This window comes from Oreochromis aureus, linkage group 20 (assembly GCF_013358895.1).
Source record: "Oreochromis aureus strain Israel breed Guangdong linkage group 20, ZZ_aureus, whole genome shotgun sequence".
NCBI lineage: Eukaryota > Metazoa > Chordata > Actinopteri > Cichliformes > Cichlidae > Oreochromis > Oreochromis aureus.
In genome coordinates, this window is record NC_052961.1 from 32,460,937 (window position 1) to 32,478,821 (window position 17,885).

General features: G+C 39.0%; 1 protein-coding gene across 1 annotated transcript in view; it reads left to right on the forward strand.

Annotated features, from left to right (window-relative positions):
- Positions 1-891: 891 nt before the first annotated feature.
- The window catches only part of sdcbp2 (syndecan binding protein (syntenin) 2), a 24,163-nt gene continuing 7,169 nt past the window's right edge, over positions 892-17,885 (forward strand). Inside the window, exons 1-5 of the mRNA XM_031728766.2 lie at positions 892-1,049; positions 8,264-8,315; positions 9,090-9,186; positions 14,686-14,786; positions 15,568-15,732. Coding sequence (XP_031584626.1) covers positions 8,265-8,315; positions 9,090-9,186; positions 14,686-14,786; positions 15,568-15,732 — 414 coding nt within the window. The 5' untranslated portion in view covers positions 892-1,049; position 8,264. The remainder of the gene's footprint in view (positions 1,050-8,263; positions 8,316-9,089; positions 9,187-14,685; positions 14,787-15,567; positions 15,733-17,885) is intronic.

Sequence of the window (17,885 nt, forward strand, 5' to 3'; positions counted from 1 at the left end):
TGATGTGCTTAAACAGAGAAGACTGAAGCCCAAAACTCATATTTTAGATCACATATTCTCTTCCAGATCTCTGCCACTTTTTGATTAATGGCAAATGACCCATGTAGGGTTGCTATAGTTTGATAGTAGTTTCAAGTTTATTTATTTATATAGCACTTTTAAGAACAACAGTTGTTGACAAAAGTACTGTACAATAAAATAGTCAAAGCAGAAGACATACCAAATAAAATAGAATATAGATTAAGAGAAAATAGAATCATGGAAAGAACAAGTCATCTTGATTTAAAAGCCAGAGAATAAGAGTGGGTCTTTAGATGTGTTTTGAAAGTCTCAAGTGTTGGAGAGGTCCTGATATGCAAGGGCAATGAGTACACTGCTATGGCATAATAAAGCGTTTCAACTTATAATAACAATAATATGATCTTGGTATAATATCCTTGAGTTGTTTGACAACATTAGTATAATGTGTAAGACCTACTGTCCACTACAAAGGACTCCGAGTGAACGTTTAGTTTTGAAATAAATGCCTGTAACCTGAAGTTAAGAGTGTCATACTGAAGAAGCAGTTTGCAACATAATCACATAATCAACCTCCTTTTTTTTCCCATAAGCTGCAATGACGCGTCGCTCTGAAAAAGTCCATGTTGTCTGTTCGCTAAACCCAGGATGTCCTCTTCACAGTACAGTAGGATTCATTTATACTGAATTGCGCTGGAGTTAGAAGTCTTAGACTCATGCTCCCCAAAGAGAACAAAAATGAACTGTTGTTTCTTATTAATAATTACCGATGATCACAATGTTTTCGTATAATTTTGGTCCTGGTGAGTTAATATTCATGTGACCGATACTGGGCGTGGCTTACAACGTCAATACTCATTGACGTGGTTGGCACGACCAGGAAGCCAGGAGTGACATCACTTTCCAGAAGTCCCCTTCAGGTTTGATCGGCGGAGAGCCACAGCGAAGCAGAGGCAAGAAAGATAAAGGCGTTCGCTGCTATCTGAAATTCAGGAGCGTTTAAGCTGACTTTTCAACCAAAAATTTAAAAGGTAAGACGGCATTTACCAAATTGTTGTAGCAAAGCCTTCCCAGTATTAACTGTTACATCCTGACTTCGTGTACCTTACAAGCTAACGTCGTTACGGCTAGCTCTCTGCGTTCCTGCTGTTTATGTCGGAACAAAGGGGGTCTGCTTCTCGGCTCCTCCGCTGCTTTTCTCTTGATATACACACCTCCCAGTGTGTTCTCATTTCAGCTATTTTTTTTAGCAGCGTTATGACTGTCCAAAATGTACCCGTCGTCTTAAAGCACCTCATTAATATTTAATGGCTGTGCGGTAAGGTTAGCTAACGGTTATTCGCAACACTTTAGTGTCGTAAAACTTAATGATTGTCATATGATTTAGACGCAACTGAACGACCTCATTAAAGTCATAAAGACGCTTAGCCATTATTAGAGTATTATGGCAATGGCGAACCTGATATTACTGTCCAGTCGTCTGAAAAATGCAGTTCCTGTGTTGTTATAGCGTTAAAACAACAGCTTAAAGCATAACGGTATGCTAGCTATCTTAAGTCCTGTAATGTAACGTGGTACAGATAAATAGGGCACATTAGCAAGGGTGTGGGCTTTTTTTTTTTTTTAACCTTTTTTTTAACCTTCTCCCTCCCTCTCTCGTTTTCCCAGCCATGTCAGTAGACCGGAATAAGCTGCCAGGAAGACCACATTCTTAGATCGAACCAATTCGTTCAGGCTTACTGAAGTTGGCCTTCTCTTTTCTTTCCACTATCCATCCAAGCTTTTTGCTTTGCTGGCTCCATATTATCAGGCTGAATAGAAGTGATGAAAAGTGCTTTAATTCAGTATTTTAGTTTTTGGGGAACTTGGACTTTGCTTGCACTCTTCTATTCGATCCTGCTTCACACTCCCAGGACAGAGTTATTGTTGTTTTGTCTATTTTGTCTGTTTTTGTTTTCATTTCTTTTCTTTTTAAATATTTGTCTTAGTTTCCACAGTGGGTCTGCTCTTTAGTTTTGTGCTCTTTTAAAAAAAATATATATATATACTTTTACTAGTATTGTATTAGTTTTGTTTTTATTCATATTAAGTGAAGGGTTGAGGGAGCATATTTGTCAAGTGCAAGTCATAACAAATTCATATTAGGTATAACAATAATATAAATGTAAAATAATATAAAAGATGGCTGCTGCTACTGTCATGCTTAGTCATTCTGTAAAGTATACGCTGCTTTATCCAGCTTCTTGATTCTTTTGGGGACCATAATTTCCAAAATAAACGTTGTATTTTATTCAAAACTAGCAATATAGAACATGGATTCAGGAAATAGGAAAGTGTTTATTGAGGTCATGGATTAGGTCAGCAGTACGGTCATTTTCCATGGACTAGATCGACCATCGACTAAATGTCTGTTTTTATTGTGAGGAATCTCCCCCTGCAGACGATTAGAGACATTTCAGGTCTCAGTCACTCCTGATTTGGCTTCACTTTTCAGACTTCAAAGGTACAGCTGTTTTTTATATGCAGTCTGTGTACAATATATACGACCCTTGACTTTCAGTTATGACCAGTTTCAAAAAACATAGTTAATTTTACATGCCCACAAGTTAATAATAAAAAACAAATTACTTCAAATTATTTCTGTTAACTAAAACGTTTTTTTATTACCTGCCTGGAGTTGTGTTTTTTGTGAATTATTATAATAAGCTTTGTTCCTGGCCATGTCTTATTCTAGTGTATGCAGATGAAGATTTGCTTTAAAGTCATGTGATATGGACTTTTTGTGTTGTGTAAGTTTTCTTTGAAATGGTTGCCTAGTCACAGCCCCGTAGGTTTCAGATGAATGTCTGAGCTATTTCCCCTTTGGCTTTTTTTCCCACAGGGTTTCTTTATTTCGAAATTATCTTAAGATCCCAAAAAAGCAGAGTCAAAAAAAGAAAGAAGTTTTGTGAATTGTGACACTTTCACAATACAGGCTGGGGAAATGCTCCTCACAAGGGTTATAATCTAACAATCTTAGATTATAACCAGCCACAGACAACCTGCAGTATAAATGCTTTTACTTTTAGCTGATGTGCTTGGTGCTTTTGATGGAGTAAAGGGTCTGGATGAAAATATCAGCTGCCCACTTCTTTTAAGCTGCAGATGCAGAAGTGACTCAAGGATGGGATTGTGTCATGGCAAAAGTTGGTCAAACTCTCCTTTTTTCCCCGAACGGTTATTCCCTTATACCTAAAACCTGCAGATATGAAGGAGGGATATAAGGAGAGCAAACAAACAGAGCTGAAAAGTAAACAGTAGAAGGTACAAAAATGTGCCTCTGTATCCACTGGCACAATGATGCACTTGTATGTGAGGACTGGGAGGAAGAGAATAGAGTATTGGCTGGAGTAGCTGAGAGAGTGAGATGTTATTGTGGTCAAGTGATTTGCTTACTTTACGGGCTGAGTTCAAGTTTTATTCACTGGTGTTAAGCTCAGTGTCTGACTGCATGTCTTGCCACAGGATTGTGATATATTGCACATATTAGTACAATAATTTGGTAATGCATCATACAGCCAGTTACAAAGCATTTACCATGTAATGTTTGGTATTTAAAAATACTGAAAATATATTTAAGTATTTTAGGTACTGCAAAGTAGTTTCAGGTACTGAAAATGTAACCCTTATTTCAGAAGAATCATATGACATATGGACATTAAACCATAAGTCATGTGCTGTATTACGAGTTGCTAACACCAGTCTTTTTTGATTGGCTATATTTGCCTCAGTAGTATGTGGATAAGCTTTCTTTGGGAAGTTGTTTGTGATGGGTTCATTAGCAGGATGGAGAGCAAGTCATTATTTTTTAACTTGACTCCATTTAGTTTTTCCATTTTGTTGTCTTTCTTGCTGAACTCTGCCATTCAGCTTCAGTTTTGGTCCTAGTTTGGTCCTAGTTGTCCTTTATCCTCCTCATCAATTTCCTGTTTTGTTTTGATAAATATGTGTCCACATGTCTTGTGATCATGACACGCAGTTAGCTGTCACGGTGTGACAAATGAGCTTGTAGAGAAGTAGAAAGTCCAGAGTTTGGCTAACATTAGCACTGCTAGCACCAATAGCCTTGGGTTTTTCCATGCTAACGTCTACATCCTGGTGCAGAATATGGTTACACATCTCTTCAAATGCTCGGTTATTTTCCAGTTTATTCTGACAAAGCCTACATAGAGTCGCTCTTTTTTATTTATTTTTTTATTAATTCATTTTCATTTAACGTCAAAGGTTTGCAGAACAGCACTGCTTAGCACAGCTGTCATGTATTTACTTTCCTCTCTGCTCATTTATGGCTCACATTCATAAAGAGAGAGAGAGAGAGAGATAAGGGTGCAGCGATCTGCAGCCCCAGGTAGTGAATGTTGGCCTTTTAACATCAATGAACCATTAACTGCCATTGCACATTAATAAAATAAAAATAATTTCTAGAGCCAGATAGTGTTTTGGTAGTTGAGAGCAGTGGGTATTTAGTGTGGATGTTATGGAAACCAAGAAATCTTCATTAGGAAAAAGGACCGTGGCTCAGGGGGTTGGGAAGCGCATCTGTAACCGGAAGTTCGCTGGTTTGATCCCCGGGCTCTCTGTCCTGGTTGTTGTGTCCTTGGGCAAGACACTTTACCCTACCGCCTGCTGGTGTTGGCCAGAGGGGCCGATGGCGCGATATGGCAGCCTCGCTTCTGTCAGTCTGCCCCAGGGCAGCTGTGGCTACAACTGTAGCTTGCCTCTACCAGTGAGTGAATGAATAGTGGAATTGTAAAGCGCTTTGGGTGCCTTGAAAAGCGCTATATAAATGCAATCCATTATTATTATTATTATTTTCAAAAAAGGATATCTGTGCTTTTCCTCAGTGTTCAGGTACAGTGGACATATTCAGTAAAACTGACTTACTTCCACCTTCCACACTTTTTTTTTTTTTTTTTACTGCTCACCTTTTCCAGCTACTAATGATAATTATCAACTAAAAAGAGATAGATTATGAAGTTTGCAATATAGATCCATGATTGCGTTTGCCCTCATGCAACTGGGGCTGAACCAGTGTGGGAGGCGTTTTGTGGACCAAGCATAAAATATGAAGTGAAATTAAGGTAAATATGAGGATATGGATTTTGTATGGAAAACAGGCTTTTCTATTGCTGTGGTATTGACATCTATAGTCCTTTTTTAGATCAATGTTTTTGGTGTGTGTGGCAGCAAATCAGCTGCTGAAGTGGGCAGATAAAGTTTATGAAGCTCTGCTTTTCACTATTATATATTCCCACATGGTAATGTGTGGGTATATGTAAGTGTGGGTAAGTGTGTGTTTTTTGTTTTTTGTTTCTTTCTTTTTTTTGGCATTTGGTCAAGTACAGTGGAATTGTTGCAGCGTTCTCTGGATTATTTAAAAAACGTAAGACTAACAAAGGTGGGGTTTTCCAGGGTCAGAATGGGCTGCTGAGTGGTGACCATAAATAGAGTTATTGAACATACAGTTCCAGCAGTGAGTCTGTCACAAATTCCAATTAAGAAATCTTGTTAGCAGATTGTTTGATTATTACAGAATGAATGATTGGTTTTGGATAAAATCTCTTTGAGAAAAATTGTGCCTAACAAGTAAAGTAGATTATGATGTTAATATTATTAAGAAGAAGATATAAATCTGTTTTGAGGAAAAATAGCAATTACAAGAAACATTGGGACAGATGCTCAGGTTTTAACTTATACAAGTATCTTTTGCTTTTAGGTTGAAATAATAGTAAACTGAAAAGAATGGGTCAAAAATGTCTGGTTGATATACGGTGAAGGTGACCAGTTACTTTAATAATAATAATGATAATGATGATACATTTTATTTAAGAAAGCGCCTTTCAAAACACTCAAGGACTCTGTACACAAGCAATAACAACAACAAACATAACAATTTACAAAATAATAAGGATAAAACATTGAACAAATAGATAAAATAAATTAAAGCAGCAGGAAACTTTACCAGGAAACTCTTGAGAATCTGTTTTGTGATGTCCTGGTGAGATGAATCAGCATGGGAACCCAGAGAAACCTGCTGGTTTGAAGCCGGGACCTTCCTGTACAGTGACAGTGCAAGTAATTGAGTCAACATGCAACCTGAGCATAAAACCAGAGGACGCTGTGGTTTATTTTACATTAACTTTTTTTTTTTTTTTTTTTTTTTTTTTTTTTAACATAAGGTGTTGTCCTGTAGAAGCATCCTTTAACTTACTGTTGTGTCAGATTACCAGGCGCCAGAGTACAGGAAAATATGAGCATTATTGTATAACAAAATCAAATCAAAATCAAATCAAAATGTATTTATATAGCACATTTAAAAACAACAGTTTTGATCAAAGTACTTCACAAATTAGGAAATAAAAATAAGACAAATTTACCAAACAACAACACAAGACGAGACAAACATAGTTTGATTATCATTTGGTTGCTTTCTATTATCTAAAACTAAACTACAAAGCAAATGAGCGAGCAGGTTCTACAGTAACAGATACCAGATGCAGACATGCTTCCTTGTAATGTGTAACCATGCCACTGCATGTCTTAGCCTGTTCTGCTGGACTGTTGACTGTCTACTACCTCTCATTTCCTCTTCCTGTTGCACCCAGCTGTTTGTTTGTGTTCATGATGTCTTCTGGCCTGAATTTTGTTTAGACTAAAACCACAAAGGAGTCCAGGTTGCATTATAATGGGTTTTGCCATTGTAGGATGCTGAGAGCTAATACTCTGCTTATGTGTTTCTCCATAAGTTTTTTTTCCTCCACCCTTGTTGACTCAATATTATGTTGTGTGGCAAGCAGCCTGTGCTCTGCACAACTCATTTATATTTACAGACCTGAGTGTTATTCAGTGCAATGTTGTTGAACCTTAGCAGAGACCTTCATCATTAGCACAGTTTAGAGGAGATGATTAAAAGACTTTCTTATATATTGTCCTACTTTTGTGCACTGTACACATTCTACCAAAATACCTTGTGTCATCTGTACTTTGTCCAGAATACGTCATTTACGGTAATGTGAGTTCAAAGTCAGCACACACATGTGCACACCTTCATTCATCCAGTGTTAGAACAAGACTGAAGAAGATAACTGTGTCCCTAGGTGACACACATTGGAATAAGTGACCTTGTTTTTTCTATGCTCCTTTACATATATTGACAGTGCCTGTGTGTTCACCTGCCCATTAGTTGTCAGGTTCTTCATTTCTGGAGCTTTGGTGCTAATGTTAAACTATGGAAAACTGTTCCATGTACTTAGACCAGGGGTCCCCAATCCCAGTCCATGAGGGCCGGTGTCCCTGCAGGTTTTAGATGTGTCCTTGGTCCATCACAGCTGATTTAAATGGATAAATTACCTTCTCAACATGTCTTGCAGTTCTCCAGAGGCCTGGTAATGAACTAATCATGTGATTCAGGTGTGTTGACCCAGGGTGAGATCTAAAACCTGCAGGGACACCGGCCCTCGTGGACTGGGATTGGGGACCCCTGACTTAGACTGTCTGGACAAAAGGTCACCTTATCTTGGATTTATTCACCGCCTGGCCAAATGCTATTTCTAAATCCGTGTTAATGTGCTTACGGTTTGGCAATATGATAATACAAAGTGTGAGGTTGCTAAACAGTTATTTTCTGAGGGTGAAGAAAATGTATTTGATTTGATTTATTTCATCTCGATATACAGCAACAGTTGAATTAGTTGCTAAAAGAAGTCTTTAAAACATGTAAAAAGCTCACTGAGTGTGCCACGCTCCCTGGGAACTTGAGTTAATATATGGAGACCATCCACACGATGAGGGACTCAATGGAAAAGCAGCTGGTTATTATGCAATTATTTACTATTTTATGTGCTTCTAACTATCTGTAGTGTTGTTTTAGTTCATTATTTTAGAAAGCATGGATTTTCCTCCTATTGCCCATGCACACACACATGCCATGTTGCCCCAGAAAGTTGCCAGAAATACAGTTTTACTCTGTGGTGAAGTGCAGAAGAGCAGAATTTCTTACTTTGGCTTTCTGAGTGTTTGACTGTGTGCATCATTCACTCTTAATCTGTGTTATTACTCTTCGTTTCAAACACTAGCATCCAAATTCCATTAGAGAATTGTAATGGATAACATGAAGACAGTGTTTTCGTCAGGAGCGGGTGATGCTTATCTGGTTGGGTTGTTATCTTGTTATTTCCACTCACAGCCGTTTGTGTTGTCTCCACAGCATGTCCCTGTACCCATCACTCGAGGACCTTAAGGTCGACAAGGTCATCAAGGTAAGGGTTTTGAAGTGAATCTATATTAAATGTGGTGCTGGCTTTGTAAGTAACAGGTGATGTAAAATATACAAATATGGTCCCAATGTGGTTTTCATTTTCAAAATTAGAAGTCTTACTGATGTTGTAGAGCCTCTTTGGAAACTCGCTTTAGTCACCACAGCTTCTAAAGCAGTGAATGGGACCCTTTTGGAGGTAATTTAATAAAATGGTTTGTATAACTTGTCCCTCCTCAGGAGGTTTGGATATTCACCAACCTTTAACCTGTCCTTTGTGCCTCTGACTTTAATTTAACTTGGCACTGGAATCAGAGAGAACAGAAAACATATAATAATAAACATAACACTCACTTGGCATCACAATCACTGAGTGCTAAATAACTTTGTGATATCAGCATCAAACCTGCCTGCCACAGAAGACGTTCTGGGCAGTGTAAAAGTTTAAGAACCCCTGGTCAAAATTTCTGTTAAGGTTGTAGGCTAAAAATTAATAATTCTTTTTAACTTTTTTAAGTTAGCAGGAATCGCAGAGGTCAAGCTGAGCTGTATAGCCCAGTAATTATGTTGTTCAAGTTTGAACATTGAAAGAAATCAGGAAATTAACTACTTGCAGTAACGGAAATTTTTGCACACCAAAGCCATTTGATATTTGTTGTAGGTGAAGAAATCCTTCAGTCAGTCTCCTTACCAGCAGTAAAAGACTTATGTATTGGTTTAAGCCCAGTTATCTCTAATTCAGTATTTAAAAATCACTGTGTGTTTGATTCCTTTTTAGGCCCAGGCCCAGTTCGCCCAGACTACCACACCCATGCCAGCCATCACCGAGGGAACCTACCAGCCCCAGGCTGCCACTGCTGGGATGCCAGGATCAAGTGAGTGTCACTTACACTGTTAAAAATCTTTAGAAGTGTTTTTGTTTTGTCACCTAAAAACCTTCACCACCACCTTTTTTTTCTTTGTCTTTTGGTTTCTCTTTCTCTTGTTTCTGTTGCTTGGTGTTTGTGTCTCTGTGTGGGGGGCCTGTGTCTCTGAGCTTTTAGTTAAGAACCTTGCAGTTGTATAACGGGAAGATAAAGGCCTGGGAGTGGTGTTAGGAGTTATTTAGGAAAATAACTAGAGTAAAGGGGCCTCACACATTCTATTATTTGTCTTTTTGTGACTTGTTTCTGTTTTGTTGTGCATTTGTTTTTGTTTCTCTGTGTTTTTGTCTGGATGTAAGCCTGAACTGTGCAGTGGGTTGGACTTAGGTGGAAGCAAGGCAAGAGAAATGACGACCCCACAAAAGATTAAAAGTGGGCAAAAGGGCCTTTGGAGATTAGAGAAAACCACTTATTTTCACTGCCCCTTATCCCATTCTCCCACTCATTCAATTTCTTCTCTCTCTGCTTGGATGCAAAGTCCTGTGGGCTTTTCTGTCTTTTGTTTTTACCTCAGCATAGCTGTCTGTGAGTCACCATGGAGACTGGCTCTGGCAGTACTGGGACAGGGCATGAAGGGAAAAGGGAGAGGAGGAGGCAGAGTTGAAAAGGAGGGAGCAAGAGGAGGAGGTGAAAAGGGGGCAGTATGATGGAGATAAGCCTAGTTAGATATACTCATTTTGTTCAATAACAATATCAGGGTGTCTTGTCATTTCGATTGAACAAACTGAACAGAAACATTTCAGTTCAATTTAGTTTTATTACTATACCACGGAATCACAACAATAATCCCCTGAAGGTTTTTTATATTCTAAGGAAAAGACCGTACAATAATAGACAGAAACTCCCAACAATCAGATGACCTCTTTTGAGCAAGCATATTTATATTAATAGTAAGTAATATTAATAATAACTAATTATTAAATGAGAATGAAAAGAGGTGAGTGAAGAAGAAGTGCTCAGTGCATCATGGGAAGCCCTAAACAGCCTAGGCCAGGGGTCTGCAACCTTTTACACCCAAAGAGCCACTTGGATCCGGTTTCCACGCAAAAGAAAACACTGGGAGCCGCAAATACTTTTTGACATCTAAAATGAAGATAACACTGTATATATTGTTTTCTACCTTTGTGTGAACAACTAAGGTGTGCTGCTTATGAAATCCATGAAGTGCTACAGAGAAAATTACATTTTATTTATGTAATCAACACATTTTGAACTCTTAAAGAAATATAACAAAAGCAAAGACACCCAGCTGAACTAAAATGATCCATGTAGCAAACAAAAACTGTTGTGAGCCGCCTCCCTTATATCTCCTTTGGGCTTTTGGAGCCTTGACCTGACTTTTAAAAAATAATTGGCAAAAAGCACTATGCTGCTGAAAATGAAAATAGATATTTGCAAAATTCTGCCTAAATATGTATTTTACCTGGTTAATGCGCGGCGGCGGGCGTGGTCTGCAGCGCCGCTGCAGGGGAGGCGGACGCACCTGAGCGGCACCGCAATCACGCCCGCCGCCTTAAAGTCTGTGCTCTCTGCTGTTGTTGTTGGTGGTGTGTGTCGGGCTGTGAGCTGCGGCTACAGCCGGCTGTATGCGCGACAGCAACCGTGTGTGAAAAGTGGTCAATAAAGAGATGCTGAAAAGCGCGTTCATGCAAACATCGTCGGGTCTGCCGTGATGTGTTTACAATGAGATTTCTGATCCTGAACCTCTGCTCACAGCGTCTGCTAATCGGTGCTGTGCGAAGTCAGTTTACGCAGGACTGTAAGCTGTCATCTGTCGTCTGTGAGGCGTGAGCAGTGTTTGTCTTTAACATAGTTCACGGTGGAGCTGCTGACATAATGTGGATCCGAAGATCCATAATTGGCCTACCTGGGGTTGAAAGTCTCGATAAATGCACGGTGTTTCGGCGGGAATACCGGCTTCCGCGAGTGTGACGCTTATATTGAGCAAGGAAATTAACAAAGCATTAACAAATTTCCCACCTGTGGGACTAATAAAGGCCATCTTATCTTATCTTATCTTATCTTAAAAAATAATAGAATATAATTTTATATTTATATTTCAATATCACAATAATCTTCCAATTTAGAACTACAAGTTTAAAAGAACTAACATAAATAAAATACACTTCAGCGAAATACTTCTAATTTATTTTCCCAAACCACGCGGAGTCGCACTATAAGGACTAAAGAGCCGCATGCGGCTCCGGAGCCGCGGGTTGCCGACCCCTGGCCTAGGCCTATTGCAGCATAACTAAAGGAGTGTTCAGGGTCACCTAATCCAACCCTTACTATGTGCTTTAGCAAAAAGGAAAGTTCTAAGCCTAATCTTAAAGGTAGGGATGGTGTCTTTCTCCCGAATCCAGATTGGAAGCTGATTCCACAGAAGAGGAGTCTGAAAGCTGAAGGCTCTGCCTCACATTCTACTTTTCAAATAACCAAGTATCAGACTGATTATTTTTTAATCACTTATATATGTGAAGAGACAGATTTTAAATTCGATTCTGGATTTAACAGGATGCTCTCTCTTTCTAGTCCCTATCCCTATTACAGTAGTCAATCCTAGATGTTATAAATTCGTAAAATAGTTTTTCAGCATCTCTCTGAGACAGGAGATTTCTAGTTATAGTAAAACAGGACTCATCCTTCATCCTCATCCTAATCATCCTTGGGAGTGTGGAGATTTGAATTCAGATCCTTGTTTACAGAGCTCACAGGTTGTTACTGTTGATACTTCACCCCAGTAGTCTTTTCTTTGCTTTGCTAATTTGAGAGAACAACGGAACATCATAGAATTGAATAAAAAAGGAGAAATTATTCCTAATACTTGGCTGTGTGGGAACATGTGGAGCAGGCATGTGTGGGAGAGGTGAACCAAAGAGATAAAAAAAAGAGAGCATAGGAAGATAGACCAGGAAAGCAGAGAGGACAGGCCAACTGTTATGACAAAGTATTCTCATTTTCTGATATAACAGAACACATTCAGTGATTTTAATTAGGACCTATTGTAGGATTGCACTTTGAATTAGCATATTTTGTTGTTTGCTTAAGACTTGACCAACGAGTTGTGAGTGCTTCTCTGTCTCTATGCTTCTCTTCCATACCATGATCAGACCTGTCATTTATTAGTGTGCCTTGGGGGATTTCTGAGTGTGTAGGTGGAGTGTATATTTTATTAAAGTGGCATATTCAAATCATGTTAACATAAGAATATGATACTAAGATTATGTCTCAGTGATTTATTAATAGATCAGAATCATTAAACTACTCCCTCCTGCTGTCCTGTCATACTCTCTGGTGCACTCAACACATACCGCCTATCTACTGCTTAGTTTGTTTCATTTCCACTTTTGTCCTCTGAAAAGCGACCTCACTGGTTTTCAACAAAGTTTCTGTGATTGTAAAACAAGAAGTCAGAATCCAATAGCAACAACCTTTGACAGAGAAGGTAAAAAAGCAATGAGTTCCTGTCAGACCTTCCTGATAAATTATAGGGTCAAACACAACTGGTCACAGACCATTAATAAAAAGAAAAGGCTCTTGCCCCCACACAGACAGTACAGTTTAAATCTCTTTAATCACTTCCTAATTGAAGCTGTAGCTTTTCTGGTAACTGGGTAACATGTCAGCAGTGAGTAAATTACTTCAAGAATTACACCACCAGCTACCAGTTGTTCATTATTTTCCTGTTTAATCTACTATTAATTTTAGCTACAGAACAGATAGACATATGACTTAATTTGCTGGCAATCCACTCTGGGTGTGGTTGTATGTGCTTTCAAAGTACATAAGAACATCATACATGGGGATTAACTTGTAATTAAGTGGCTTTCATTCTTACTTTCATAGGTGTTTAGCCACATGGCTGATACCTATTTCCCTCCTCTGAATACTACCATACACATTCTTCCTTTAGCTTTTTCCAAAATAAAGAAATTCAGGCAGGCATGTATCATCACTTTGCATGAAACGACATGTTTATATTTTTATATCTTTGGGATATTTAAATAGGCAAAACAAGAACACACAATGGACACATACAAGCGGCAAGCAAACCTTTCCATAGCAGGTTACAGAGGGCTTGATGTCATAACACGGAGCTCAGTGCTGATGTCCGAATGGTTGTACTGCACAGCAACACAGGCCGCTCATTATCAAATTTTTTCAGCAGAAAGCTTAATAGCTAGGCTGTGGCCTTGTAGTGATGGATGGCATGAATAAAACATAAAGTGTTGGAAAGAAGGTGGTCGGCTAAACAAACTTAAATCGTTTGTAAACCTGTGACAGCGGGAGGGAGATTAAAACCTGTCTTCACTGTTATGTTTAGGGGTAGAAGTACAGTAAGCACTTCTTTACCTTCTTTACTTTTTTTTTGCATAAATTAGAAAAATATTAAAATGTATTTGTATGGGATTTCACCAAAACCAGTGCTACAAAACACAGTGCACATTATAATCATTTTGGCAAAAACCAAAACAAGAAAACAAACAAGAAAATCAAAGAAAAAAAATGATCAAAAAGCAAAAATTTAAACTTCAAGGATAAGTTATCAGTGTCTCAGCAAGAGTCAAGTGCAGTGTCCAGAATAAATTATAGTGGGACTCAACAGTCAACAATAAAATAACCTAAAAAAGTGTAAATGATTTATAAGCAGGTCTGCTCCGAAGTCGTTAAAAGGGGATTTTAAAAAAAGATACAGATGAAGCGAGCTGGAGTATGCCAGGCATATCATTCTGCAACTGAGAAGCATGAAGTGGGAGAAATTAGCAGGCTGTACACTGGTGGGTACAGGGACGGCAATTCCAGTATAGTGTAGTCTGGGTCCAGGAATTGAAGGGCTTTAAAAGCACTAAGATAGAGCAAAATTGAGGTATTATGTTCACTCTTCCTGGTTCTCCTAGATCTTGCTGCCACGTTTTGGGCAATGTAGAATTCACTAATTGATTTCTGATCGATACCTATTAAAAGCAAAGCACACATGATCTTGAGTGTGACACTAAAACTTTTTATTGATTGTATTACAGCGATCTTCCCTCAATGTTCTTGTTTGTTTGTTTCTCAGAAGTGAGATCCATATCATACCAAACAGACTTCTGACCACTGATTGAACATTAATCTCTAAATGAGGACCAAATGAGGTCCCAATGCTAGGATGTTTCAGAACCACTGACATCTTCATTTTGAGTTAGTTTTATCACACAACATTACCAGATTTGTGTTGGTGGTCTTACAGGTGTGGTCACAGCCATACCAATGGATCAAGATGCTATTTCTCTATATACTGTGGCTAAGTGGTAGCATACTATGTAGAAAGCTCGTTTTTTCCTTCCTGCCAACCACATCAACCTCCTTCTACCTGCTTTGTCTGCCTCCAACTGCTCCCTTTATTTCAGTTCCTTCTTGACCTTGTTTTTCACCCACTCACCTCCTTCTCTGTCCCGCCTGTTCTCCCAGGCCTGTACCCAAATCTGGAGGAACTGGGAGACTACATGGGGCTGGCTCTCAACAGCGATGAAGTGCAGAAGAACTTGGCCCTGGTGCCTGTTGCTGACAATGTAAGCATTATAACTGTGTGTGTGTTTTGATCTTCATCCTACCCCAATATGTGTGGATATATGGCATGTGTTACTTCTTTTTATTTATTAACAGTTGTGATTAAAAAAAAAGAAGCCATTTTGGCATTTTATTTACACTAAATTCAGGTCACATTTAATTTAAAACTTCATAATTAATCTCACATCAAACCAGCAATGTTTAAAGATTCAAAACCTGCTTTTATTGGATGTAGGAGTTGTGAGAGTGCAACAGTACTGTGTTCCTGGAGCTCCACATTACTGAATGACTCATTGCAGGCCCGGAGCACTGTGTGGGAGGGTGTGAGCTCTTCACTCCCCTCCAACTGTGTGTGTGTGTGTGTGTGTGTGTGTGTGTGTGTGTGTGTGTGTGTGTGTGTGTGTGTGTGTGTAGGAGTGGGGGGACGACTACACACTCCGCTTAGTTTTGTCATCTGGCATTTAACCATCTGAGTTCTTTGCCATTTGCTGCTTCTCTGCACCTCCACTGTTATTTTCCTGCTTTTTAAAAATTAATTTCAAAGCATATTAACGACAGAAGTTTTCGAAAGAAAAGCCTAAAGCGTGTCATTCTCTGGTGGAGGAGGAGATGAAACCGAATCCTCCCACTCTATGTGATGCAGCATTCCTTTTTATGTTGAGTTGAATATTAATGTAGCCTTGCTCTTAAATCTGTTTTAAATCACCCCTGCTAGTTCTTTTTTTTTTTTTTAAACCCATGTCTTTCAACCTTTTCACCTTCCTTGCTGTTTGCCCTTACCAGCAAGTGGCACTGCCCTCTGGCTCAGGTGTTGGAGGAATGGTGCGGCCGGTGACCGGAGCAGACGTCGGCATCAGGAGGGCAGAAATCCGCCCAGGACTGCGGGAGATCATCCTCTGCAAAGACCAGGACAAGAAGGTTGGACTCCGGCTCAGGGCCATCGACAATGTGAGTCAACAGCCAAAAGCCAACTCGTTCATGAATTATTCAGCACAGGCTGACCGTCATTAACAGCCCTTTGACACCATACCAGTGACTGAGGAAATCCACACTAACGTCTTGCGTTCTTAAGCACAGAATCACAGTTGTGATGTGGGTCAAACTCTGTCTGAAACATCTTTCCTTTCAGCAAATAAATCACTAGTGGTTTGTCAGCTGTTTGATCTACTTAAACTAGAGCAGAGCTTATTCAGGGACAGTGTAACTCTGAATATTTTTTATAGCAGATGTCCCCTAAGTGTGCCACATGCAGGTACTCATAAATAGTGTTTTGAATAGAGGAAAGCTGTAAGGAAACGCTTGGTGAATGCTTGTTTGTGTGTCAGAAATGTGGCTGTGCCAGAAGGCCAGACTATGAGTTGCAGCATTCCATCCAGACATGAAGGGGAATGTTAAAGAATTCTCTCTAGGATTTGGGTTTGGCTCTTGATGATTGTTAAACTTGGGAAGTAAGAGGCTTAGCAATAGATTAATGCTAATCAATGTCTTCACAAAGAAATACTGCAGTGTGTGTGTGTGTGTGTGTGTGTGTGTGTTTGTGTGTGCTGAGTAGGCAGCAGTCACTCTAAATCAGGGGTCTCCAACCTTTACTGTGAAAAGAACCATTTCTAAGCAACCCAAAGAAATCTGCATGGAGCCATAAAACTTGTGAACTTAGCAACATTACTAGTGAAAATGGGTTGAAATAATAACTTTAGCTAACTTTTAATTTCAAGTAATAGCTACATAAAATATTTAAATGAATAATTACTCTTTTACCATGTGACTACTCTGCAGTGGGCTATTTTTGTTGTTGTTGTTGTTTTTCTACCCTTTTCTGCATTTATTTTTTCATGTGAACATGTTTATAGCCAGATTGGAAAACCCTGGCTGAAGTGCCCTTTTTTAGGGTAAGTGAGGCCAAATGGGGAAAAGATGTCCTTGGTTTGTTGGGCTTGCTTTGTAATACAGACCCCAGTTGAAATGATTTAACCTGGAAGCTGGGGAGGCTTCTCTGAGAGAACATTGTGAGGCTTATCAAGATTTTTTAGGTCAGGTTGAAGGTCAGTGTTGACACTGTATGATTGAATGGAAAATAATTATTATAGGCTCAAAGGAACAAGGTCTTGTTCTCTGCCCAAGTAATATGAATTGATAAGAGGTAATCATAGAATTCTTCAGCATTGCAGAGGGAAATGTTTGAATTGCTCTTACCTTGCAGGGTCCCATGGAGCAGGGTTGTGTGATACTTTGCATCAGAAAAATAAAAAATAACTGAACATGTCAGTGAGTAACACAGAGATGATAGTGTCGGTCATCTGCCCTGAGCGTGTTTATGAAGCTGTCATATGAGTCTTGTTTTGACATCACCTCTATGATACAGGATACTGGTGCCTTGTGTCTGTTGGGTAATACTGTTATTGTGCTGATTTCTTTTAGTCTGGTGTTACAGTTCCTTTAAAAATTATAGGTTCGTATTTCTTTTTAAGGTCTAGTTACACATTTACTTTGTAAGTGTGGCTGTGCTACCTGAAATCATATGAGTAACTTACTACTGGACAGAGCATTTATGTGTTTTGATAAAGCTCATAAAGCCTCTATTGAAACCACCTGCTTTTGTGCTTGTTTCATTTTTAAGACAACCATTTTTATGGGCATGATGGGATGCTGTGAGTGAATTATTAGAATATCTAAACCTAAAAAAAAAGTCAGCAACAAACCACAGATGGAGTGTCAGCTCGGGTAGTTTGAAAGTGCTAACAGGCTCCTAATGTAGTTAAGTTATCATGTACTTTGTGTTCTGATACAATGAGCCCTATGTGAAGTAAGCTGAAATAAGTGTGTTGGGGATCAATGTGGACCTGAAATGAACCACTCTTGATTTCTTTCTGCACCAAGGAGTATAGTCTGCTTTGCATTCAGGTTAACATAGAATCCAGAGAAGAGACCTAAGAATAGAGATTATTATGTATTTTTATATCGCATATGCACCAAACAAAATATTTTTATTGGATAGTTAGAGCATAAACATCCTGTTTACCTTTTTATGGCCCATTTCTGTGTCCTTGTCACCTTCCTTTGTATTCTTTCCACTACCTGCATCTGTTTTCTGTCTCTTCCTC